Source organism: Schistocerca serialis, chromosome 7 (genome assembly GCF_023864345.2).
Source record: "Schistocerca serialis cubense isolate TAMUIC-IGC-003099 chromosome 7, iqSchSeri2.2, whole genome shotgun sequence".
Classification (NCBI taxonomy): Eukaryota; Metazoa; Arthropoda; class Insecta; order Orthoptera; family Acrididae; genus Schistocerca; species Schistocerca serialis.
Window position 1 is genome coordinate 202,480,526 of NC_064644.1, and position 27,517 is coordinate 202,508,042.

At 41.5% G+C, this 27,517-nt stretch overlaps 1 protein-coding gene across 1 annotated transcript in view; it reads left to right on the top strand.

The window, feature by feature from the left end:
- Window positions 1-27,517, top strand: part of LOC126412720 (uncharacterized) — a 275,896-nt gene that overhangs the window by 201,073 nt on the left and 47,306 nt on the right. The window contains exons 3-4 of the mRNA XM_050082438.1: window positions 15,183-15,257; window positions 24,380-24,640. Of these exons, the coding sequence (XP_049938395.1) occupies window positions 15,183-15,257; window positions 24,380-24,640 (336 nt within the window). The remainder of the gene's footprint in view (window positions 1-15,182; window positions 15,258-24,379; window positions 24,641-27,517) is intronic.

Sequence of the window (27,517 nt, forward strand, 5' to 3'; positions counted from 1 at the left end):
AAATTTCTCTTCTTCAGAATCGCTTTCCTTGCCATAGCCAGTCTACATTTTTATCTTCTCTACCTCGACCATAATGAGTTATTTTGCTTCCCAAATAGCAAAACCCATCTACCACTTTAAGTGTCTCAATTCCTAATCTAATTCCCTCAGCTTCACCTGATTTAATATGACTACATTCCAGTATCCTCCTTTTGCTTTAGTTGAGGTTCATCTCATGTCCTCCTTTCAAGACACTGTCCATTTCGTCAACTGCTCTTCCAGGTCCTCTGCTGTCTCTGAAAGAATTACAATGTATCGCAAACCTCAAAGTGTTTATCATTCCATGTAGGCTTTCACGGCCAGCGTCTTTATCAGTAAACTCTTCCGGGCTAAGTTGCCGTGGTCGATCTGTAGAACTTCTTCTCCCTCACGTTTCGTTCTCAACTACGGAGAACATCTTCCGAGGTGAGTCGTCGACTCACCTCGGAAGATGTTCTCCGTAGTTGAGAACGAAACGTGAGGGAGAAGAAGTTCTACAGATCGACCACGGCAACTTAGCCCGGAAGAGTTTACTCTCAAAGTTTTTACTTTTTCTCCATGGATTTTAATTCCTACTTCAAATTTTTCTTTTGTTTCCTTTACTGCTTGCTCAATATACAGAGTGAATAACATCGGAGATAGGCTACAACCCTGTGTCACTCCCTTCTCAACCACTGCTTCCCGTTCATGTTCCTCGATTCTTATAACTGTCATCTGGTTTCTGTAGAAATTGTAAATAGCCTTTCGCTCCCTCTATTTGACCGCTGTCACCTTCAGAATTTGGAAGAGAGTATCCCAGTCAACATAGAGAAATACTTTCTATAAGTCTACGAATGCTACGAACGTAAGGTTGCCTTTCCTTAATTTATCTTCTAAGATAAGTCGTAAGGTCAGTATTGCCTCTTGTGTTCCAACATTTCTACGGAATACAAACTGATTTTCCCCGAGGTCGGCTTCAACCAGTTTCTAAAACGGAGAAGATTTTGGTTTACAATCTGAAATTATGGTTTACAATCCGAGAGCGCACGTACCAAGGATATTGGGCCACATCGCTTCCTTTGTCATACATTCCACGAAAAAGCACGACGGAATAAATGGAGCTAATATGGGGTTTACTGACTGTCGTTCTTACCGCATACCACTCGCAAGTGGCCTAGAAAAAGCCGATTGTTGCCTAGTGCTTCAGCTTTCTTTCTTGCTTTTCATGCATCAAAAACACGCTAACATGTAGTGCAGTAAGAATGATAGCCATCGGGTGTTACCATCACCGGTCACCATTTCTGAAAAGCCAACAGGTGCGTTCTTCGGTTCTAGGCGCTACAGTCTGGAACCGCGCGACCGCTACGGTCGCAGGTTCGAATTCTGCCTCGGGCATGGATGTGTGTGATGTCCTTAGGTTAGTTAGTTTTAAGTAGTTCCACGATCTAGGGGACTAATGACCTCAGAAGTTAAGTTCCATAGTGCTCAGAGCCATTTGAACCATTTTTGCAGCTGTCCTTCATGTGTTGCCACTGTTCTTAGAACGTCGTATCTAGATCTACTTACGTCCTCCGAAAACCTCCATACGGTTCATCTCATAGAGTTAAGTCTCAAAAGTCAAGTAGGAGACAATACAAATACTGATTAAACTACGCTTTAAGGGCATAACGTCTTGGTTTTATGACCTTTATTCTACTTGATAGGATATGAACATTGTAAAGTTAGTTTACCTATACATTCTGTACGGATTTTGCCATAAAGAAAAGAAAAGATGTTAACGATGTTTTTGTGCCATAATGGCAGTTACACTAATCAAGGATGTTTATATGCTCTGTAGATGTCTTCCTTCTGTAGCTGGTACTATGTGGCTATGAGGATTTTCAGTCGTTAGTATAAAAATATTACACAGATCGCTTGTCTCCGATGTTGACGTTATGAATAAACATATCTCAGAATGAGTGTCCTGTGAGCCGATTCTTCTTTCAGTCACGTTGTGCCATGAATATCTGTTCTCCCTAAATCGATTTAGTACCTCCTTATCAGTTATGCGAGCTACCCAGCCAGTTTTCAGTACTGTTCAATTATCATTCTTCATTAGCCTATTCATTTCACTTTGAGGAAGAAAAGGAAAGGGCGATACCCCGTTCAGTTTCTCGTGCTTGATTTTCTCCGTGCATCGCATCACGCCCTCAGGTCACACCGGAGAAAGCGCGCTAGCCGCTGTACGTCACGTTTCCTTTTTCGGACGTAAGATGCGGTGGGGTACGGGCACAGGGCGTGTGTGTCCCGTGGGGGACATTAATAAGGCCGTCCGCAGAGAAAGCTTGCCAGTCTCCGCCGCGCCGCCGGTGATAACCATCTCGCCACGTCACCTCTGGTCGGTGTACAGATAACCCCGGAACCTGCGGCCAGCGGCGAAAGGCTGCGTTCACCGCTCTTGCGAAAACTCCCGTATTAGAGAAGACGGTAATACATTTCTGAGAGAAACAATACGGTTTCGCCTATCTCTAGTGATGGTCTAACCATATTTGAGATGACAAGTCGATGTACAGTTGTTCGTTGCTGATGCTCTTGTGAAGCAATACGACTCATCCTGATCGTGTTCGTGCAGGACCATCCAGAGAGCGGTAACGGCTAGATAGGCAACCGGGGTTGACGCATAAAATGTTTGTGGGAAAACACAATGTGTCCGAAGGAAAAGCTTCCTGACAGACAATCTCCACTCATTCCAAATTAATACCGTAAGTGTAGACCAGATGTCGCTTAAATTCAAAGAAATAGTATCGACAGGAATTGGGAGATTTATACCAAATAAACTAACGAACGACGGAACTGATCCTCCTTGGTACACAAAACGGGTTAGAAAACGGTTGCAGAAACAACGAAACAAACACGCCAAATTTAAACAGACACAAAATCCCCAGGATTGGCGATCCTTTACAGAAGCTCGAAATTTAGCGCGGAGTTCAATGCGAGACGCCTATAACAGTTTCCACATCGAAACTTTGTCTCAAAACCTGGCAGAAAATCCAAAGAGATTCTGGTCGTATGTGAAGTATGTTAGCGGCAAGAAACAATCAATGCCTTCTCTGCGCGATAGCAATGGAGATACTATCGGAGACAGTGCTACCAAAGCAGGGATACTGAACACAGCCTTCCGAAATGCCTTCACAAAAGAAGACGAAGTAAATATTCCAGAATTCGAATAAAAAACAGCTGCCAATGTGAGTAACGTGGAAGTAAATACCCCCGGAGTAGTGAAACAACTTAAATCACGAGACTGTATAAAAATTAGGTTCCCTTCCGAGTATGTTGCTGCATTAGCTCCATACTTAACAATCATATACAACCATTCGCTCTACGAAAGATCCGTACCCAAAGAATGGAAAGTTGCACAGGTCACACCAATATTCAAGAAAGGTAGTAGGAGTAATCCACTAAATTGCAGGCCCATATCGTTAACGTCGATATGCAGCAGAATTTTAGAACATATGTTGTGTTTGAACATTATCAATTACGTCGAAGGAAACGGTCTAATGACACACAGTCAATATGGGTTTAGAAAACATCGTTCCTGTGAAACACAACTAGCTCTATATTCACATGACGTGCTGAGTGCTATTGACCAGGGATTTCAGATCGATTCGGTATTGCTTGATTTCTGAAAGGCATTTGACACTGTACCACACAAGCGGCTCGTAGTGAAATTGCGTGCTTATGGCATATCGTCTCAGTTATGTGACTGGATTTGTGATTTCCTGTCAGAGAGGTCACAGTTCGTAGTAACTGACGGAAGTCATCGAGTAAAACAGAAGTGATTTCTGGCGTTCCCCAAGGTAGTGTTATAGGCCCTTTGCTCTTCCTCTTCTAAATAAATGATTTTAGAGTCAATCTGAGCAGCCGTCTTCGGTTGTTTGTAGATGACGCTGTCGTATATCGACTAATAAATTCATCAGAAGGTCAAAACAAATTGCAAAACGGTGTAGAAAACATACCTGAATGGTGCGAAAAGTGGCAGTTGAGCCTAAATAACGAAAAGTGTTAGGTCATCCATATGAGGCTAAAAGGAACTCGTTAAACTTCGGTTACACGATAAATCAGTCTAATCTAAAAGCCGTAAATTCAACTAAATACCTACGTATTACAATTACGAACAACTTAAATTGGAAAGATCACTCAGAAAATGTTGTGGGGAAGGCTAACCAAAGGCTGCGTTTTATTGGCAGGACACTTAGAAAATGTGACAGACCTACTAAGGAGACTGCCTACACTACGCTTGTCCGTTCTCTTTTAGTTCAAAGAAAGGCAGTACGTTTTGTACTATCGCGAAATATGGGAGAGAGTGTCACAGAAATGATACAGGATTTGGGCTGGAAATCATTACAAGAAAGGCGTTTTTCGTTGCGACGGAATCTTCTCACGAAATACCGATCACCAACTTTCTCCTCCGAATGCGAAAATATTTTGTTGACACCGACCTACATAGGGAGGAACGATACCACGATAAAATAAGGGAAATCAGAGCTCGTACGGAAAGATACAGGCATTCATTCTTTCCGCGCCCTATACGAGATTGGAATAATAGAGAATGGTGAAGGTGGTTCTATGAACCCTCTGCCAGGCACTTAAATGTGATTTGCAGAGTATCCATGTAGATGTAGATGTAGATGGGGAAGAATAACACACCTATCCTGTGCTTATATGGTATTACTGTCGCCTCCCACCTCCATTATTACACACGCCAAGATATGAGTGAGAATGACTCTTGTCGGTACATCTCGGTATGAGCTCTACTTTTCTGATTTTGTGGGTGTGATAATTTCGTGTTATGCATGAAAGACATTCAATAATTAAAGAGATAAGCTGAAGCAGAAATGAGACGGCGGGAAGAGTTTTGTGCTTTCATGACTTTAAGTTGGTATCACTGGGATGAGCTGAGGACACTGACAGGTAAAACTGTTTTGCTCACCACCTCAATATTGCATTTAACGCTGATGTTCACTGATGCGTTCTTTGCTTTCTGAATGTGAAAAGCCTGTTAAAATCCTTTCCGAAATGATTTTGCGGTATGGTAAGAGTTGTATGAACCGCGCAAATTTTTGGAAGAGGACATAACGGTACAAAAATGGCCGAAACTCAGTGACTGACGAGCAACGGCCTGTCTAGGCAGTTGAGTCAGCAGTTTGCCACGAAACCCGCATGGAAGGCATTATTCGTGAAGATCAATGTGTTACAGTTCAACATATAGAAAAACATTTGCAGCAAGTTCTGAGACAGTTAATAACTATCATTAACAAGCTCAAATACAGCAGAAGAAGTGCAAAGTGAGTTCCGAAAGGTTTAATGCAAGAACACAAGGGAACAAAACTCAAAACGTAAACACATTTGAAAGAACGCTATGAAAGGGAACGTGACGCTTTTCTAGACAAGAGTTTAACGAAAGGTGAATCTCAGGTTCACCATTTCGAGTCCAAAAGACAAAGCGTGTATTGGAAGCACATCAGCTCACCTCTCCGGAAAAAATTCAGAACGCAAGCATCATCGGGAAAAGCGTTATTGACCATCTTCTGGAATGCTCGAGACGTCGCCTTTTGTGATTACTTGGAAGATTAGCGCACAGTAATCAGCCTGATACTTAGACATGCTGATGTACAAAGTGGAGCCAGCAGGATCTCAAAGATAAAGCGTGATACTCCTACATGACGATGTTGCCCTCACACCGCCCGTCTGACCCAAGGAAGCATTGAAAAATTTCGTTCCTCGAATTTTTATTTCTTTGTCAATTCAAGGAAACATTAGTGGAAAATGGTTCAGCAACAACGAGGAGGTGAAACAATTTGTTGGAAAGTGGCTCATGCAGCAAGATAATGACTTCTTTGCACGAGGTATAAAACAACTAGTTCATTTTTGGGACACGTATATTAACATAGGTGGCGATTATGTTGTACTGCAGCAGTATCAGATCAGATAGGCCTAGCTTCTTAGCTGCACCTTCACGTAATCCTTCTACACTACCTTCTTTATTTCAGCCAAATGAATGTGGAAGGAAATATCCTATAATCTGTGTCTTGTCCAAGACCTCTGTATTCAGCTTATGAGTCATCATGAGGGTAACTTCCTTCTCGGCATATCACAGCTGTTTTTCTCCTGTCCAACAAGGAACCTATATTTCTGTCACGTTATAAATTAGGTGAGATTTTCTCCTCCGATTCTATTTCTCCATCTCATTCGCTAATCTTGCTGTTTTATTTCTATACTGAGGAATTTTCAGGTCAATCTAAAATGCTGCTCATTGTGTCACTCATCACAAATCGTCGTACTTCCAGAACTAAATCGACCTAAGGAAATAAACAACCCTGAAATGAAAATCTTAGTTGGTTATGTAAATTGACAACTTTAATCACTAATCAAAGAACAAATTATAGAACTACAGAGAAGAGCAGTCAAAATAGGACTAAAAATATCATTTGAAAAAACACGTAGCATGAAAAATATCAGTTATTTCTCTACAGATCTTAAAATTAATAAGAACACAATATTTAAACAAACTCTTTTAAATACCTAGGAGAATCGACAAAAGGTGATGTAAAAGGAAAGATAACCATAGAAAATAGTGTGCACAAAACGGAAAGGGCATTTCAAACGACAAAAAATATGTATAAAAAGACGGACTTTATTCTGGAACACAAAAATGAAACACTATCAAACAGTGGTGAGAGCTGGATCACGGTATGCAGTGATTAGAGGATGTTGAACAGCTGGAAAAACTTGAAAGGACAATTCCAAGGCAAATACTTTGAGCAAATACTTTGACCTGGAAGTAATAGTAATATTGAATACAAATGAAGAAAAAACAGAGAGCTCTAGTTGAAAACGGAAAAGCTAATTGATGTAACAGGGAAAAGAAGACTATTACTTTATGGACGCGTATGCCGAATGAGTAGTAACAGACTATCAAGCAGATATTAAACTTACTAAACGGCTACAAATAAAAGTCCACATGCTTTACCAAAATTGTCAAAGATATGAGTAACATTGGAATTAGAATAAACATAACAGATAACAAAATACTTTCATCACAACATACAGGATTTCAGGGGAAAATGAGGGCTGCAAGAGGAAGAAAGTGGATCCAGGAAGAAAAGGAACGGCACTCTTGAAGAATGAAATAACTCTGGGAGCAACAAAAAGAAACACAAAGAAGCAAAACGACAGATGATTTATCGTACCCTCCAATAGGGTGAAACGTCCCCTTTGAACAATTATACAAGACTGTGCTTAAACTGACATACAATATTTTTAGCGCAACGCAATCTGACTTTCAAAAATCCCTGCAAAAGAATGGCCCTGAGTAACATTAAACTATACTTTTCAGAAATCACTTACCTCACAAAAATCTTCATTACTCGAACTACTGCAGTACAGCGAGCGCCACTACTGCCAGCTAAATAAAAGATTCAAACTACGGAAGGCACTAACTACTGATAGGGATAGTTAGCAAATGAAAGATATTAATAGAGAACAAACAATGTATTTACCTTAGTATCATCAAAAGTCATAATATATATAGCAATTCATGACAAATTACAAAACTCTCTCCCCAAATCCACCACTGCTGGCGGCTCACCTCCAACTGCGCAACGCTACGCGCTGTTCACATCCAGCTGCCGCTGCCCAACACTACAATGGCAGACAACAATGCAAACTAGACACAGACTGCACACAGCACAGCCAGTGATTTTTATACAGAGGTGGCGTTACCAATAAAAAAACCTAAACAGCCTACTTACAAGGGTTGTTCGAATAAGTAAGTAAATAAATGAAAGAAAGCTGTGAATTGTAGTAGGGAAATGATTTAAAAACAAACCCATCGTAGAGTTTTTTGCTTCCCGTCATGCATCTGAGTACTGATCATTCCTCGAGGGACACATTGTGTACAGGGAAAACAGAATAGGTGCTAGCAATGATTACTACTAAACTTCATTAGGTGGTTCATCTAGTTTCTCATTAGTACGTGGAAGATTCTATCGCTTAACATAGCTACTGCTTAACGCAGCGATGATGAGACTGCCGATTTTAAGACACGGTATGTCCGTAAGAGATAGGATATTATCCCTTGCCTCCAAACTGTATCACTAGCCGCTGTTAGATCTGTAAACATAGAGTGGCAGGTGTAGGCCGTACCGCTAGGCCAACAGAGGAATTCCCACGGCTATTGCACCCCTTGGTGCCGCTGCGCGCGCACCCTACCCCCAGCATGCGGGCGCCGCGGGGGTTGGCGACCTCCCCAGCCGCCAGCCGCCAGCCACAGCTCTGCCCTCCGGCCGCAGGGCAGCCAGGCGGCTCGGCCGTCGTACTCCCGAGGGAATCGGTCGGCCTCCTCTCAGATGTTGGGTCACGCTGTTCTGTTGTGAGCTGCCTGCTGGCTTAGCGTTATCTGCTGACCCGTTGCCACCCCACGTGGGCGGAAGCGCCCGCAGCCCTCTGAATACCTCTCGGACCGACTGCATTTCCGATTCGGTTTGAGTCTCACGGGAAAGGGTGCGGTGGTCACGTAGTACCTTTTCCTAGTTTTAGATTACACCAATGAGTGCGAAATTAATGTCGTTGCAAAAAACAGCGGATGTTTCGAAATCGACATTGGGGTTTCAAGACTTTGTAGCATTTATTACATTCAGCTTACAACTATAAATAGTGCATCTAATGAAAGAACTCAAATAGTTTTTCGTACGCCTGTTCGATGTGAGCACCATTTATCAAAATAAAATTCACCATTGAGACAGATGAGGAAACGAAGCTTAATTTCTTAGACATTACCATACACAGAATCAACAACAAACATAATTTGGGTATTTTCAGAAAAACCTACAGCCACAAGTACAACCAATCACATCAACTCCAGCCACCCACAAGCACAAAAACTCTCAATTTTCAGACACATGCTATACTGGCTCAACAGAACTCCTCTGGAGAAATTCAACTACACACACAGGAACAAAATGCAACACACGAAATAGCCAGAGAGAATGGGTACAGCACACAAATGATAAACTGAACAACAAAATTGAAAAACAAATTAAAAGAAAACAAGCCATCAACAAATCACCAGTCGCAACAGAGAACGAAGAACATAAGCTCCAGACAAACACAGGTTACCAGAAACACCCTACAAAGAGTACAGCGTGACACACACTCTCATATAGTAACAAAAACGTACACAGGGTGGGAAACATACTGCAGAAACAAGTGCTACAAATATAATTCCGCACAAATAACACAGTACAGAAGAATATAAGATCTAAGAACTCCTCTGCAGACAATTTCTCCAAAGCTGGAAAATATCAGTTAACTTGCAGTTCGTGCCAGTCGGTCTACATAGGCCAAACACACAGAAATTTCAAAACGAGGTCTTCGAACACCACAGAGCCCTAAGAAGTGATAGCAAACACTCCACTGCTGCAGACCATCTAATACAAGAAAACCACCACCCAAAAAAACATGGAGACTGATCTTAAGATCCTCAGAGAAAGCAACGGTGTTTATCAAAAACTCACAATAGAGGAGAACCACCACATACAAAAAGCAATAATACAGGAAAGAGAATCCTGAATAAAAATAGAACACTGCGCAACAAAACACTGGAACAATCAATGCACTTTAAAAGGTGACTCCCCTAAAAAAAAAGAAAAAAACACGATGAACATGTGAGCAACGACAATAAGACGACAGCTCTCACTGAGTGTATTGTCAGCACTGTCTCAGATCACATTCCGCCCCATTTTGTGTAAGAGCATGTGAGGTGAAATAGTGAGTGGAAATTTGTGAAAAACTGAGTGAAAGCAATGCACTAAATAGTAGCTGATTGAGACACGAATCAGGGACATGAAACAGGACGGAAAATGTAAGTACGGAAACGTACATAACATCTACCATCGAAACAGCTCTCCACAAATACCCAATAATTTTTTTCATGGCTTGTTTGCAGATCACATGCTGTAAAAAAAAAAAGCGCTAAAATCGATGTATAATAATACAGTTCAATTAGCGATGTAATTTTAAGGCGAGTGTCCAAACAAAACGAAGCAAATTAGAAATATTATATTTCTTAGGCCTTCAACAGTTAAATTATTACAAATGTGATATTATACTTCACAGAAATAAAAATTTAACCTACAGAAGATGACACATTGGTGTCGAAACCTGTCTGGGGAAATATAAAAATAAACTAATTGTGTTTGCATAAGGCTGATTTACAAAACAGCCCAGTTTTTAAATCGCAAACACGGAAGAACGGAAAGAGGAGCTTCAAACTTTAGTAAAATGATTTATCACACGCCACACATCGAGTAGATAGACGAGTTCTTCCCAAGTCCTAATCAGTGTATCTGGAGTAACTGTTGCAACAACTGCTTCAGTTCTGTGTATTAAGTCCAGTAAATCAACTGGTAGCGGAAGCGCATACACACGATCTTTTTCTTTTCATTCATCAGTCTTCTGACTCGTTTGACGTGGCGCGCCTCGAATTCCTCTCCTGTGTCAGCATTTTCATCTGAATCTAGCACTTGCAACCTAAGGCGTTAACTATCTTCTGGATGTACTCCAATGTCCGCCTTCCTCTACAATTTTTACCCTCTACAGCCCCCTCTAGTACCGTGGAAGTTATTCCCCGACGCCTTAACGGATATGCTATCATCCTGTCCCTTCTTCTTGTCAGTGTTCAATATATCCCTTTAACCTCCCAATCTGCCGAGAACTTCCTCATTCCTTACCTTATCAGACCACGTAATTTCCCACAATCTTCTGCAGCACCACATCTCCAAACTTCGCTTCTCTTCTTTTCTGTACACGTTTCACATCCAAACAATGCTGTGCTCCAAACGTACATTCTCAGGAATTTCTTCCTCAAATTAAGGTCTATGTTTGATATTAGTAGATATCTCTTGTTCAAGAATGCCTTTGTGCGAGTGCTACTCTGTTTTTTATGTCCTCCTTGCTCCGTCCATTATGAGTTATTTTGCTGCCTAGGTAGCAGAATTTCTTGGCTTCATCTACTTCGTGATCCCCAATTCTTAAGTTAGGTTACTGGTTATTCTCATTTCTGCTACTTCTCGTTAGTTTCGTCTTTCTTCGATTTACTCTGAACCCATATTCTGCACCCATTTGACTGTTCATTCCATTCAACAGATCCTGTAATTCTTCTTCACTTTCACTGAGAATAGCAAAGTCATCAGCGAATCCTGTCATTGATATTCTTCCACCTTGAATTTGAAACGAACTCTTGAACCCTTCTTTTATTTTTATCATTGCTTCTTCGATGTACGCACTGAAGACTAGTGGCAATAGACTACATCCCTGTCTTACACCCTTTTTAATTCGAGACCTACGTTCTTAGTCTCCCACTCTTATTGCCCAGTCTTGGTTCTTGTACAAATTATATACTAGCCACCTTTCCCTAAATGTTACCCCTACTTTTCTCATAATTTCGAATATCTTGCACCATTTGATATTGTCGAATGTTTTTTCCAAGTCGACAAATCCTATGGACCCGTCTTTGTTTCTTTCATCTTGTGTCCCTTATCAGCTACAACGTCTTAACTGCCTGCCTGTTGCCTTTACCTTTCATAGAGCCAAGTCTTCGGTTTTGTATGGATGATGGTTTTTTTTCCGAAAGTCAGATGGTATACCGCCGGTCTCATACATTCTACTCACAAACATCAATAGCTGTTTCGTTGCCACTTCCCCCATTGATTGTAGAAAATTCGATGGAGCGTTATCCGTCCCTTCTGAAGTCCTCCACACCTCTTTTTAATTCAAATACAGGTTCCCGTATCTATTGCCTATGGACTCCTGCTTCTTCTTCTGTCACTTCATCAGTCAAGTCCTCCCCCTCATAGACGTATGCTACTTCAGAATTCTTTTGGCTGCCGCTCCCCAGAAGTATTTTAGAATATTCGAAGGAAATGTATCTATGCATTCTGCCTCATTTAATCAGAACTCTTCCCAAAATCTAATAAACTCTGACTCTTATGCTGGATCCTCTATGTGCTACGTATCGAATTCCTTTTATCATGTCATCAGGCTCCTCGTAGAGTCCTTCAGTGTACTATTTCTACCTTTTCTCTGTCTGCACTCCATTTAACAGCGGAATTTCAGTTGCGCTCTGCTATATATACTTAGCTTCCCTGCACTTCCCGTTTATTTCATTCCTAACTGAATTTTGTTTGTGTGTTGCAAAGTTTTTCTGAACATTTTTGTGCATCCGTCTTTCGTCGAACAACTGAAGTACTTCTCCTAATATATTATCCGCGGTTTCTTCGCATTATCTTCATTGTACCTATGTTTTTCTTTCCAACTTGTATGATTGCTCTTTTTAGGGGATGTCTGTCCCTCTTCAACTGAACTGCCTGCTGAACTATTCAATATCGCAGTGTCTATAGCCTTAGAGAACATCTGTCCCTTCATTCGCTAGAATGACCGTATCCCACCTTTTTTTGTTCATTGTTTCTTCTTGAGTAGTCTCTTCAACTTCTGTCTACTCTTCATCATTGCTAAATTATGGTCTGAGTCTATATCTGCCCCTGGGTGCGCCTTAAAATCCAATATCTGATATCGGAACCTCTGCCTGACCATCATTTAGGCCCTAATCAAAATGTAATCTGGCCTTATCTCCCGGCATTTTCGAAGTTCATCTTACGAAACAGAGTATTCGCTATTACTAGCTGACATTTACTGCAGAACTCAATTAGTCTTTCTCCTGCCTTATTCCTACAACCAGTGCCGGCCGGTGTGGCCGTGCGGTTCTAGGCGCTTCAGTCTGGACCTGCGGGACCGCTACGGTCGCAGGTTCGAATCCTGCCTCGGGCATGGATGTGTGTGATGTCCATAGGTTAGTTAGGTTTAAGTAGTTCTAAGTCTAGGGGACTGATGACCTCAGATGTTAAGTCCCATAGTGCTTAGAGCCATTTGAACCATTTGAAAATATATCATTGATGACTAAAGTGTTTCTACATCTACATCTACATCTACATAGATACTTCTCAAGCCACCGTACGGTGCGTGGCGGAGGGTACCCTGTACCAGTACTTGTCATTTCCTTTCCTGTTCTACTCGCAAACAGAGTGAGGGAAAAACGACTGTCAGTAAACCTTCGTATGATCCCTAATTTCTCGTATCTTATCTTCGTGGTCCTTACGCACAATGTATGTTGGCGGCAATAGAATCGTCGGACAATCAGTTTCAAATGCTTGTTGCCAAAATTTTTTCGATAGTGTTTCTCGAATAGAACGTCGCAAGGATTCCCACTTGAGTTCCCGAAGAATCTCTGACCCCTTAGGTGTTGTTCGAAACTATTTTTTAAAAATCTGACAGAACTCCTCTGAATTGCTTCGATGTCGACCTTCAATCCGACCAGTTATGAATCCCAAATACTTGAGCAGTACTCAAGAATAGGTCCTATTGAAATACTTAAATTGAGTAGAGTTGGTGAAACTTCGGAGTTTTTACTTAAACTTCTGAATGCAACTGAACCTTCTTGAACTGCTGGGTAAACTGAACGTACTGTCTCTTTACTTGTTTTTATCATTTCAACACTGACCCACAGGGTTTTCCCCGACAAATACAACTCAAACTTATCCTATTCATTTATGACCCACAGTATAGAAGCTCAAAGCAATCTGACTGTAAATAGTAAACATAAAAGAATGGCCCTGAATTACAAGAAATTGTAACAATAACCTACAGTTTTTCATAACTCAATTACCTCACAGAAGATCTTCATGACACGAACTACAGCAAATACAGCAAGCAGCAACTACAGCCAGCAAAATAATAAGATTCTAACTACTATAGGCTCTAACTACTAAAGGTATGTGGTTAGCAAAGAAAAGATTTTGTTGCAGAGCAAACATTGTATTTAGCAGATTTTACCTTAATCATGTGACATCCAGTTCCAAAAATTATATAATCGTCAATAATACCATTTCCCAGACATTAGCAAATACATCCATCATCATTTTATAACCCATGTCCAACCAATACTAAATCTCCACGAAGGACACTCGTCCAAACCATCCACTCGTGCTAACACTGCTAACCTCCAACATTGCTCACTATTAACTTCTAACTGCGAGACCGAACCGTCACAGAGTTTCTTAGCGAGGGCGCAGAGCGCAGTCAGTAACATTAATGCAGTCTAGCGTGCTACCAACATACAGATATATAAACAGGCGACTTACACTTTATGCGGTCTCTTTTACAGGTGAACCACTCTTTCCTAAAATTCTCTCAATAAAGCTAAATCGACCTTTCGCCTTCTCTACCACAGTTTTCACATGCTCCTGCCACTTCATATTCGCTTTGCAGTGTTATGCCCAGATATTTAAGCGACTTGACTGTGCCATGTTTATTATCCTTACTCAAAAAACGCCACGAACTTACACACCTAACCAACGTTATTAGTGAAACGTGTCGTAACAAGTGATGAAACAATGGCTGAGGCGTGCTAACGGAAGCTTTACAGATGGCCACGATCGAAAAAAGCTAGACAAGTGCTGTCAAGTACGAAACAGAAAATGAAAGAAGGAATATTAGGGCTTAACGCCTTGTCGACATCAAGCCCATTATGGACAGAAAACACGCTGGAAATGAACGGGGAAGGAAATGGAGCGTGCTAAAAGCTAACCCTGAGACTGTTTCACAGAGGTGCTTTGTGAATTGTAAAACATCATATTGGGACTTTTTTGAAGGGGGTAAAGTTTTTCAAAATGTCAGCTCTGTGGAAGTCGAGATTAGCCACTAACACATGTTTTGCAATCTTTATTTCTATTTTCCAGGGACGTTGTGTAGGGGGCAAATGGCGTATGCATGGTCAAAGAGCATCCCAGTCGAACAGACATTGTAAATTCGCCTTTCTTTACTCTTCAGGTTGAATGTATATTCACTCAGTGCAGACAGATTGTAAATTTGCCTTTCTTTACTCTTCAGGTTGAGTGTATATTCACTCAGTGAACAGGAGCAATGGCGGCAAATGTGTCTGCGTTACGATATTTATTTATTTCAGTAGTTACAGATGCAAATTGCTGGCATAGGAGCTATAAGATAAATAATATGAGCAGGCGAATAAAGAAGCTATATTTAAACTCTATGAAGTATCTGCGAGTTATAGTATTTTGTCTTTTCTGTTTCAGTGCTGGCAGAACTGTGAGATGTTGCACGCCAATTGGTCGATCTGGAGCAGCATGTGTTCGGAGAAGACGTCATGCGTAAGTATCTTATACCTGCCTGCACCACACTTTTACTGATGAAACTGCATACACCGTGCTAACGATGGAAAGGGTAGATGTCCAATAGACACGATGTAATTAAACATCACGAACCATATAAGCAGATAATAGGATGTTACATATAGTAAGATATTACAAGACATAAGATGGACTGCATAAAACTAGAGTTACAGAACAGCTCTGTGGAACGAACTCCTTGTACCTATTTTCTGTGGTCGAACCTCACCAGTGTGCAGGCACTCTGACGTCGTAAAAGAAGAGGTCTCAGCCGGTATTTGACAACTTCTCTTCGGATTAAAGACTCTTTAGCTTCTTCACCGCCTACTACGTGTATATCACTAGGACTCAGTAGTGAGAAATTTACGTTTACCGTGATTTCCCTAAATCCCAAATACTAGGAAGGTTCCCTCATCCTTGAATCGTTCCAAGCTTTGGCTCTGTCCCTAATGACCTTGATATCGAAATGATTTTAAACCCTAATCTTCCTTCTTTCGTCTTCTGGTTGTACACCTTCACAGTTAATTCGTACAGTTTTTTGATAAGCTGGTTAATAATTGTTTCTGTGATATGGTAATGGATTTTCAGGCCTGCTTTTAAGCTTGCTCGATGAGGTTCTTATTTTCGCTTAAGTGTACCTGTATTTGTGGCAAACAGTACAGTGTCATCAGCAAAATGAAAGTGGTTTTGAAAAGACCCATTTTCTGGAGCTCTTACTTCATTTTCCAGATGAAGGATCTGAAATATTGGCTGTGACCGCTGAGGGTAGATCAACTTGTTTTTTGAAGTCAACTTGTTTTTCTTTATACTTAACCAAACTGTACCTCACAGAGCCTATAAAGTGCTGTGTGAAATATTTAAGAGACCACTGTTGTGTGTCACCCTAAAACGCTCTTCCTAGTCCGATGTTTCGGAGCTTCTGTAGCGTCTGGTGAAGCCCCTCGTGCCTTCGGCCAAAGTCCACGAACTCTTACTGCCGTGCGATGAGCTACACAAATCACGCGACATATTGCTCCGTATACAACCTCTGAAAGGTTTGGTGGCGGACATGGCTAATTTCTAGGCGCAGCAGTGTCGTATTTATCCGCCGACACTGGGAGAGCGACTTTCAAGTAAAATGTCTCCACTGTACCGGAATATACATGATGTTCGAGTACAGGTTGTAGATACATGGAATTTGGGGTATGGCCGTGATTCGTGTTCGAATAGCAAAATGGTAAGGCGACCGCTTGCAATAAGCGAGAAATCGGGGTTCGAGTCCCGATCCGGCACAAATGTGTATTGTTGCCATTCCATCACACAGCTGATGGTTGTCCATATTGGCACTGCGAATACGTTTCACATATAAGGATAAAAGACTCCCTTCCTCTTAACCACTATTCACTGTCTTGAAGAAATGTCTCTTCAAAAGCTCACTTGCCCGGCCACTGGACTGCACAGAAAACATCGCAATCAGCCACCACACCGGCACCAAGTTGTCTCTTCCTTCTCTTCTGAAAACAACGCAGGAGCATGTCTAAAGTCAAAGAGGATAAAGACGTACACGAGAACTCTTCTGATAATCATCTCCAAGTACACGTCGTGCTGCACATGTCGCGTTCCGGTACTCAGTTGTTCCACAGGCTCTTATGTTGTTTCTTACTAAACAGTCAGCGTTCGCTCGCTTACTTCAACACCCACCTCGGAAACCAGCAATAATTAAAATACTTCTCAGGCGTGCGAAACGGAACGCACTTTCCAACACTTTCTGAACCTTCCACACACGAAAACATGTTTATCCGCTCTTGACTGCAAACTTCCGAAATACACCTCCACACCACCTCCTCCCCGGAAGGCTCAAATTCACCTGCTGCACCCTAGAAGGCCCACCAACCAACTGCTTGATATCGTGGGCTGACCACAGCTCCACGACATTAGGCTCGTTCCAGAAAAGCATCACAATCGAGTGAAGTCGCTTTCAAACTGTCTCTGCTGCACACGTGGAGCTTCACACAGAACCATTTGGGATCACTCGAATGCATGTTTCGCGTGTTTTTTTTTTTTACCACATGTAGCGAGATACTTTGCTCTCTTTGCGTTGGTTAAATCCTTCACGTTTACATACTGAAACGGTCCATCCGATAGTATTATTTTCATGTTTGGCACTACGCATTTCGAGAATTTATTCTCGTTGTCAAGTGAAATCGTTTCCATAATTATTTTTTGTGCTGCTTGTATGTATGTTGTGCCTCTCTTGTACTTTACTGTGTCATCTTTTTGAGTTTGTAATGTTCCATATTGTGCCTCCCACATTCTAGAGAAAAACACACTCACAGTGTGAAATTTTACAAACGGTGCTGAGTGATGATTTGTGTGTGTGTTTGTTTTCCGCATAGTGGAGGAGACACAGTACCTGCGACGACTAAAGTGCAAGACAGGCAGCACAATATAAAAATACTAATGTAAATAATACTTGATCATGATAATTAGAAAATCTCGGAATGTGTCGTGCTAAACATGAAAAAATACGTGAGTGACTTAGTGTTTCATTATGTAAAGAATGAATGACAGTTACGTGCTTTCCAAAAGATCAGTGATGATTAATGAAACTGAGTCAACCTTCATTGCTCCCCACTTCTGATCGGCAATTCTTGGAGAAGCAATGATATTAGATGCCAGTTGAAGAAGTACTTCATTATTCCTGACACGAGTTTCCGCATCACTGTCCTGTTTTCTTTTGCATATTTTGATTATGTGCACACGATGAGAGATTTGATAAACTTGTCACATTGATTTTAATAAACAAATTTTGTTGCTAATTGACAAGTCGCTGCAGACGATTAGCACCAATTTTATTAAACTACAGTCTAGTCAATGCCCAAACATTATAGCTGATGGAAATTATTTAATATGAAGAAAAATTGTCGTTGATTTACGTGGTAGGGTGTGGCTGCAATGTGTCTACTGGTTATGAATCTGGCATGCAGCTCAGTTTCACTAATATATGTGCAACAGCGCAGCATGTTTATTTCTACCTATGCCACCTCCCCTCTAAAGTGAGCCAAGTTAATGTGCGCATGTCATTTATAGCAATAACTATAGTATAAGACCCCCATTTACCTACTCTTCTGATTGTATCGTTGCACGCAGGAGAGAAGATTTGTACATTTTTAAAGTGAAGCTAACGAAGGGTGGTGGGGTCCTCTCGCTTTTGATTACCCAGTCTTTATATATGCGGCATTTCTACAGAAAAATCCCTTAAGGGGATAAAATTACGCTAATACGTATAAAATTTTCACAAGGTTGAGACGTAAAGGCTGGCAGGAATGTAGTGCTTGTTTCCTAAACTAGAATGCTACAGGACTGAAAACCAAAAGCTATGTGCATGAGCGCGCTGATCTCTTTGGAGAAGCATTATTAAACGCTTTGGAGCCAGTCGAAAAAATTTCCTGAAACTAGCAGCAAGCGTCCATTGCCTGTCACACAAAAAGCTTTCGCCAACTCACAAGCCACGGAAACAGGCAGAATGCCTGCGTCGAATGTATTCGCGTGGTTCCTACAGTTGCAACCCTATCTCGAACGAACGTATTCTTTTCACATTCAGATGTTTCAGCCAATCAGCCTCCACGGCAGCAAGTTGCACTACGTTTGGCCATTTCCTGCTAACGCTCTTAGTACAACTGTGAAATGCTGCTGCCTGCCGAAACTTTCAGCTGTTTGTTCTCCTCAGTGTGTACGAGGAAACGTCAGCCACTCTATGGGAAACAGCCTCGCCTTTGAAGACCACCCAGGCGGCTCAGGCCAACACCCGTTAGCCAGATTAAGAAAGGCTCGGCTTTTACCCCCAGACCGGAGGATGTCCGCACCCCCGCGGACACTGGCAAACTGGTGCTGTGATCCACAACAGCGGAGGCACTCGCCGATCGTCGCGGTCCGGAAATTATTCGTTACAAGCATACTGTACGCAGGTCTTTGGAACCCTGCGGTGTAGCCGGGCGGTCTAAGGTACCTTGCCCCGGTTCGCGCGACTCTCCCCGTCGGTGGTTCAAGTCCTCCCTCGGGCATGGATGTATGTGTTGTCCTAAGTATAAGTTTGTTTAAATTAGATCAAGTGCTGTGTAAGCAGTTTGGTCCCATATCAACTTACCACCGCCAGGCCTGTGGACGACTTCATTAATGCAGTGGCGCTCGAATGAAATGACGAGTTGATTACGTACTCTTCGTGATCATCAGAGTTTGTGCGAGTCGTCCGGGTAAAATTCAATACAACTCCACCTATCTTGTAGAACTGGATTAAGATCCTGCCGATGCTGATCTTTCCGTCAAGCAGGGGAACTAACTGGGTGGCGTCGAAGGTGTTTAATGCATCGCGAATAGCTACGGCTGCATAGCTAAAACCCAGAAAAACGCTACATGTTACAAGCCTCATCACAAACAATGACGCTATACAGTTACGCAGTCGAATATGATAGTCGCTGGTCTGGAGTCACGCCACATGGCTCGTTCCATAATGTGGGTAGATTCAGTAGAGACTGCCACCACATACGTAAGAGTCGCGGTGCTGAAGACTAATGAAGAAAATTTATGCGGTAGGAGAGTTACTGGACAGAAGAGGTGAAGTGAAGCTGGTATAGATTCTAATATATCCTAAAATAATTTAGAGATAAAGGGAACAGCATTAGTTTATATTGTCAGCAATTGTAGACACGTTACAATAAACACTCAGTTTTCCAGCGTTCTTGGAAAATTAAGGATTTGTTTCGTCCAATTAGAAACAGCTTGGAAAAGATGATACCTGTTATGTGCACTGTGGCATGTGAATGCTGCTAAAATTTGATAGGGCAGACAAATCCGCTCCGTAGCTGAGCGCTGCACTGAACACAGAAAACGTACCAAATACAGAAATATTCAGAAATTTTCGGTAGCGAAACACAGCCTTACGAAGAAATACATCGACTTTGAGAAACGAAGGTCGACTTCCACGCATCGACCTACTAGGATTCCGTATCAAAAGAAGCGATAGAAATTCGCGTGTGCAGTAGCAGGATGAACAGAGGCGGTAGATATACTCTTAGCAGAGCCTAGAGAAGAGAACCTCAGACGGAGATACTTCAAAGAAAGATAACCGAAAGTTGTAACCCGTTGGAGATTCTGGTAGTGCTCACGGTTTCCCCTCCATTCCTCATTCGCGCCCCGGTTGCATTTTCGCATGCCAATCCAACTCTCCACGTGACGTCACATCGGCAATAGAATTACAAGAGACGTCACCCGACCAAAGACACGCTTGAACGTCACTGTAAAGGAAGCAGACTTCGTTCCCAGCGAACAATCATCCAACTGAGAAGATAGAGATAACCCTCGGCAGCTCGAGATTTAATTCCGATTTCACGCGGTCTGAACACCGAGAAGATTTTACTCGAGTACAATCTGTGTAGGAAATTTGTCATTGTAGTCGCACTATGAATGATTTATTGACAGACTTTACTTATTTATTAATTTGCTAGTCTACAGTTTTCTTGTTCGTCTGATGCAGTCCGCTAAGAATTCATGTCCTGTTCCATCATTTCCATATCAGACTAGCACTTGCACTCACTTTTTTCTGAGAGTCTGTACCCTCCCAGAACACTTTATTGCCTAGATCGCAAATTTTATTACACAGATAACTAGTCTCAGCCAGTTCAATGGCTATCTTCTGATCCATAATCATGGAACTTGCAACATATAAGACACTGTATCCTCACACAGTGAAAAGAAAGGTGTAGAATCCCATGTGTACTATGGTCTTACGCTTTATTAGATGATGACCATAGGCAACACGATATCCTGAATGACGTGGGAACCCGTTGAAGTTGTCCCACTGACGGAAACTGGCAAACAGATCTCTCTGCCAGGGGGGTATACTCCAGTCTCTCTCTTCCTCTACAGTTTTTACGCTCTTTAGCTCCCTCTAGTTAAGTGCTCTTCTGATGATCTTGTTTGGTCTTGTCAGGAGTTTTTGTATGTTCCTTTCTTCGCTGATTTTGTGGAGCACCCCCTCATTCCTCACCTTGTCAGTCCATCTAGTTTGCAACAGTGTTCTGTAGCGCAGCATGTCAAACGCTTTGATTCTCTTCTGTTTTCCCAAATACCATTAGTCATTATAATATAATGCAGTGCTCCAAATGGACATTCTCGGAAATTTCTTTTTAAAATTAAGGCCGATGTTTGATACTAGCAGGCTTCTGAAGTTTGACATTGAAATACTGCAATGAATTATCCATTGACAGAACTGAACTCTGAATAATTTATGCTATTAACGTAAAAAATGAAGTAAAAGAATATAATTTTTTTTATAAACGTTCGCTAACTCCTATAACCGCTCTTTTCAGCCTCTAGAAGAGATACAATTCGATCTGTCCCATTACATTTAACTGGTACCTGAAGGACCTTTCTTAAACTTTCCACTATTGACGGAGCCGCGGTAGCGCAATCATTCGATGGGCTGAGCGTGAGAATGAATTAACAACTGACGGCAGTTAATGGAAGTAAATTTTTCTGTTGTAACATGACTGATTTTGAGACCAATAGCCTCTTCTTCAGATGTAGCTGATACAATTCAAATCTCTGTGTGGTATGTTTTCCTTAGAACCACGAGTTTCGTCGTCAATTATCCCGATGTGGCCTACATTGTCCCATCAGAGACCCACACAACCACTCATGAAGAGACATCCTCAGTGGTCGGTAGCAGATACCTGCTGCCGTCTGTGGCGCTATGTAACAAACAGGATGTCCCAAAATAATGTATACAGTCTTTCAAACTGAATATCTCTTTAATTAAAGGAGATAGAAATACAGTACACTGTTTGTGGTGTACCTTAAGGTCCAACTAAAGGTGTCAGATATTCAAAGTTGTCCACTTCAGCAACAATACACCATCGAAAATGACGACATGCCAACTGCATTGTTCCTAACGGAACAGCATCACAGTCTTCCTCAATTTGTTCTCCAAGATCATCCAGTGTTTGTGGACTTGCAGTGTATACTGTGTTCTTGAGAGTACCCCAGAGACAGAAGTCTAGAGGAGTTAAATCAGGGGATCAAGCTGAAAACTCCACACTCCCTCTTTGACCTATCCATCTTGCAGGTAATGTACAACTGACAAATACCCTACATCAATGTGAAGGTGATGTGGTGCATCTTATTTTCAAAAAATTCATTAAAATCAGGCGTTACCATATGCAACATTTTTAAGTAAGAGTCACCTGTGACAGTGTTTTCAAATTAGTACATCCCAATTAACCTTCCAGAAGGCGGATGCCACAAGACTCATACTCCTGGTAGATTTGCATGTCTTTCCTCTCTTACGTATGGTTTCTCACTGGCCCAGTACACACAATTATGGTACTTAATTGTTCCACTATGTTTAAAGGTCACTTCGTCTGACCAAAGAATTAGATCGTGGAAATGTTGCTCTTCTTCGCATCTGTTAACGAACCACTCACAAAATTCACCTCACCTACTGGGTTCATCCTCAGTAAGAGAATGGAAAAGTCCTGGAATGTAAGCCTTCAATTTCTGAGCCCACTGAATGCTATGAACACTGCATTTGCAGGTCCCAATCTCACGAGAGCATTGCCTTGCAGATTTATTCGGGATTGTGTGTATGCCTGGACCACTGTGTCAACCTTTCCATTGTCTGCTGAACATCTCTTTCTTCCGCAATGTTCCGTCTTAAAATCTTGTACTGCTCCTCTGATGTCAAACTTATCTCAAATTTTTGCAGTTGTTACCCTTGGTGGTGAGGGTGTTCCAAATTCAGCCCTCCTGCATCATCATACCTCACTCACATTCTCTGTTTTCCAGTAACACTTTAGCACACATTTCCGTTGAGCCAACAATAACGCCATGTTTACAATCCTGGAACAAAATTACCCACAAAAACTGCCTTTCTATCTTCTTTAATTACAGACATATTCAGTTTCAAAAAATGTATACATTATATTCGGACACCTTGTATATAGGATGTATAGCGCCTTGTTAGATGTAAGAGAAGACCTAATGGCTTTAATGTTGCCAGAATAGATGAATAACTAAATAGATATTTACGAAGTCCCATGATTCTGTAATTTATAACATCAACACTAGTGTGGAGTACCAAATTATGCGAAAAACTGCTTAGAACCATCGAAGTTGTAATGTCACATTTCTTTATTACTTGATGAATAGTTTCGAGCCTAAGCTTTTCATCACATCATCCTAACAAACAGAAACCAAATAGTAAGCAATACGTACATTACAAAATAGTGCCACAGAACAGAGATAATTAATGAATTTGGTACGTACCGCGAAATTATGCAATAACATGCACTAAGACAGCCACATGACTAGTCATTCCATTTATACAGATGTTTGAAAATTAGTGCAGGATTGAACTTCATTCACCTAATTGAGACATCGCAGTGTGGAAGACATTAAGAAGACTGTGGCAGAGGGCGCTTATCGTAAATTTGCCGTCTAGCAGCAACTTTATTCTACATATTTTCTTTTCTCTCTCTCTTTTTCAGCTTATTATAAAGTGGTTAACAAACATTACAAAATACATGTTCTTAATACAAACATAAATCTTTGCAAGAAGGTAGTTTAATTTACAACCTGTAACGGAAACAAAAATGTGTCTATACGTCATCACGACGGCGTCGTACTCGCCACGTCGATGAAATAAACTTCGAAAACTTCGATGACGCTATTAATACGAAAATAGGGTTTCAAATCGCCAACAAATAGATCCATAGACAAATTTGTACAGATCCCTCAGTACGATATAGCAAAATAATAACTCCAACAGTATCGAAACCACACATTCATGTAGAAAACAAAGTCAGACCCCATCGCCAAGTATAAATCATTACATACAGCAGAAAATAGAGAAAAAAAAACAGCTAAGTACAAAATGGGAAGATAAGAAAGACACTTTTGTACAAAACCAGACAGGCAGCTATAACACAGTTACACTAAAACGAGAGTTTTGTCACCTCAGTGTAAGAATGCCGTGACATCAATGACTGTGTTTGTCTTTAGAAATTGTTTGTTGTACGAGGAGCAGGAAGTGGCGTATACGGAAGTGTTGTGTGTTGCCGGTGGAGCAGTTCCCGGGCTGCCGGGCGGCGTGCCGCTTCTTCGCGGAGTTCCGGGCGTCTCCGCAGCAGCAGCGCCAGCTGCAGCCGGTGCGCGAGACGAGCGCGGCCGACCTGCTGGTGGTGCTGGGCGTCGAGCTGCGCTGGCCGCGGCCGCCGCGCGCAGGCGCAGCAGCAGGGGCAGGGGCGGGCGCCGACGCCGACGCCGGCCGGCTCGTCTACGTCGTCATGTGGCGCCCCAACGACACCGCCCGCTGGGCACAGGTCACCCAGGTCAGTCAGTCGCCAGTCTCTCTCTCTATCATCTGTCATCTGTCTACTTCCTGCAGTATCTAGGCCCTTTCTTACGTCAAACTAGTACCTTTGCAGTTTACTGTGTTGGCATACTTACTGTTACATAAAAGAGTATATCAACTATTTTTTTGGGGGGGGGGGGGGGGAAGCAAGTTGCAGCAAATAACGTTTATTGAGTTTTATTATTTTTTTATTATATACTGTTTAAATACTGACCCTACGACTTATCTTAGAAGATAGATTAAGGAAAGGCAAACCTAACTTCCTAGCATTTGTAAACTTAGAGAAAGCTTTTGACAATGCTGGCTGGAATACTCTCTTTCAAATTCTGAAGGTGGCAGGGGTAAAATACAGGGAGCGAAAGGCTATTTACAATTTCTACAGAAACCAGATGGCAGTTACAATAGTCGAGGGGCATGAAAGGGAAGCAGTGGTGGGGAAGGGAGTGAGACAGGGTTGTAGCCTCTCCCTGATGTTATTCAATCTGTGTATTGAGCAAGCAGTAAAGGAAACAAAAGAAAAATACGGAGTAGGAATTAAGATCCATGGAGAAAAAATAAAAAAATTGAGGTTCGCCGATGACATTGTAATTCTGTCAGAGACAGCAAAGGACTTGGAAGAGCAGTTGAATGGAATGGACAGTGTCTTGAAAGGAGGGTATAAGGTGATCATCAAGAAAAGTAAAACGAGGATAATGGAACGTAGTCCAATTAAGTCGGGTGGTGCTGAGGGAATTAGATTAGGAAATAAGACACTTAAAGTAGTAGACGAGTTTTGCTATTTAGGGAGCAAAATAACTGAAGATGGCCGAAGTAGAGAGGATATAAAATGTAGACTGGCAATGGCAAGGAAAGCGTTTCTGGAGAAGAGAAATTTGTTAACATCGAGTATAGATTTAAGTGTCAGGAAGCCACTTCTGAAAGTATTTATATGGAGTGTAGTTATGAACGGAAGTGAAACATGGACGATTAATAGTTTGGACAAGAAGAGAATAGAAGCTTTCGAAACGTAGTGCTACAGAAGAGTGCTGAAGATTAGATGGGTAGATCACATAACTAATGAGGAGGTATTGAATAGAACTGAGGAGAACAGAAATTTGTAGCACAACTTGACTAGAAGAAGGGACCGGTTGGTAGGACATGTTCTGAGGCATCAAGGGATCACCAATTTAGTACTGGAGGGCAGCGTGGAGGGTAAAAATCGTAGAGGGAGACCAAGAGATGAATACACTAAGCAGATTCAGAAGGATGTAGGTTGCAGTAGGTATTGGGAGATGAAGAAGCTTGCACAGGATAGAGTAGCATGGAGAGCTGCATCAAACCAGTCTCTGGACTGAAGACCACAACGACAACAACTGGTTAAATTTGATAATCCCAATGAGAAAGTACATACTTTTACACATAGAAATCACAAATTAAATGTCCGATTACACGGTTAGAAGAGGCTACAATAATGGATAAAGAAAAAGTTGACAAAGTTTTAATTTACGCCACCAATGGTGCATGTTGCAACATACCAAAATTTTACCGATAAGAGCCTTCTCAGGTTGAAATATCTGACATGAGAGAAGTGTCTTAATTGTGTCCATAGTCTGCACACACTTAGAGGGGCAGGAACATCTTTTGTTGGTCTGGTTTGTCTAATAAAATGGTGAGAAATGTTGCAAAAGATTGCTCCACCATTCATCCAGAACCGGTGGCAGCACCAATGCATCCAAACGGCCCCTTCACGGATAAAATGATCTTCAAAATTTTATCTTGGAAAAATAATCATATTTGGAATGAATGTCCCTTGTGCACATGTAGCAGCTGCTTCTGTCACCAATTCTCCCCGTTCAGCAGGGCTCACAATTCCAACTTGTTTCACAACTTCGTGTGCAGCTATCCTGTTTGGCTTCAACATGGTAGTTACACCCTTTTCATCCACGTTCCAAGTTCTGGAAGGGGGAAGAGTGTGCCGAGAGTAAACAACTACTAATTTTTGGAAAAACTCACCAACTTTTTTCCAATACGTGGTGTCATTTTTCCCAGACTTGTGCTTTCAGGTTGTCTGATGGAGAGATCGGTGTTTCTCTCCAAAAATCGTGAATGCCAATTGGCCCCAGCTATTTTCTTTTGTTCCCAAGATGATGGCATTTTAATGTTAAAGACTTCTGCACAAAAATATCTCAGTTTTCGAACTTCCTCTTTGTTCAACCCGAACATAATTTTGTTGGATCTCAAGATATAGTAATTTTTTCCTGACTGTCTGAAAACACTTTCCTATGTTTAGAGTACTCACAAGAAATTTCGGTCTGTCTCCTTTTACTTTTTGATGAATCGAGAGAGGGCACAGTAGTAAATATAAAACTGATTTGCACTTTTTCTGATAGAATAATCGGTCTTTCTTCCATTTTCTAGAACCAAAGTGACTGATCTCGGCGTTACATCTAAAGGTGTCCAGCAAACCTTTATCTGTTTTGCGTTTTTAATGACGCATTTTCTTTACCTGAAAATATAAATGTAGACTGAATAAACGTAAAAATACCAGAACAAGTGAAAGAAAATCATTACATTATCCAACAGTCATAAAAATTCGACCTAACCAAGAACGAGGTAAGTTAAAATACTCTGTTGCAACATGCCCCGCTTGGCACCGCCACATAAATCACAAGTAAACACCCCATCAGCGACTTAAAACTAAAATCAGTTATTTCATTGTTAAACTACAAAAAGTAACCACTTATGATTTGTGGAATCTAATTTTTATTATACATACGACGTTTTGGAAACTGTAAACTGTTACTCACCACTGACGATTTTGATCGAAGAAAGAGAACGCAAAGAAAAACGTCTTCTCGCGCAGACTCTGACCATC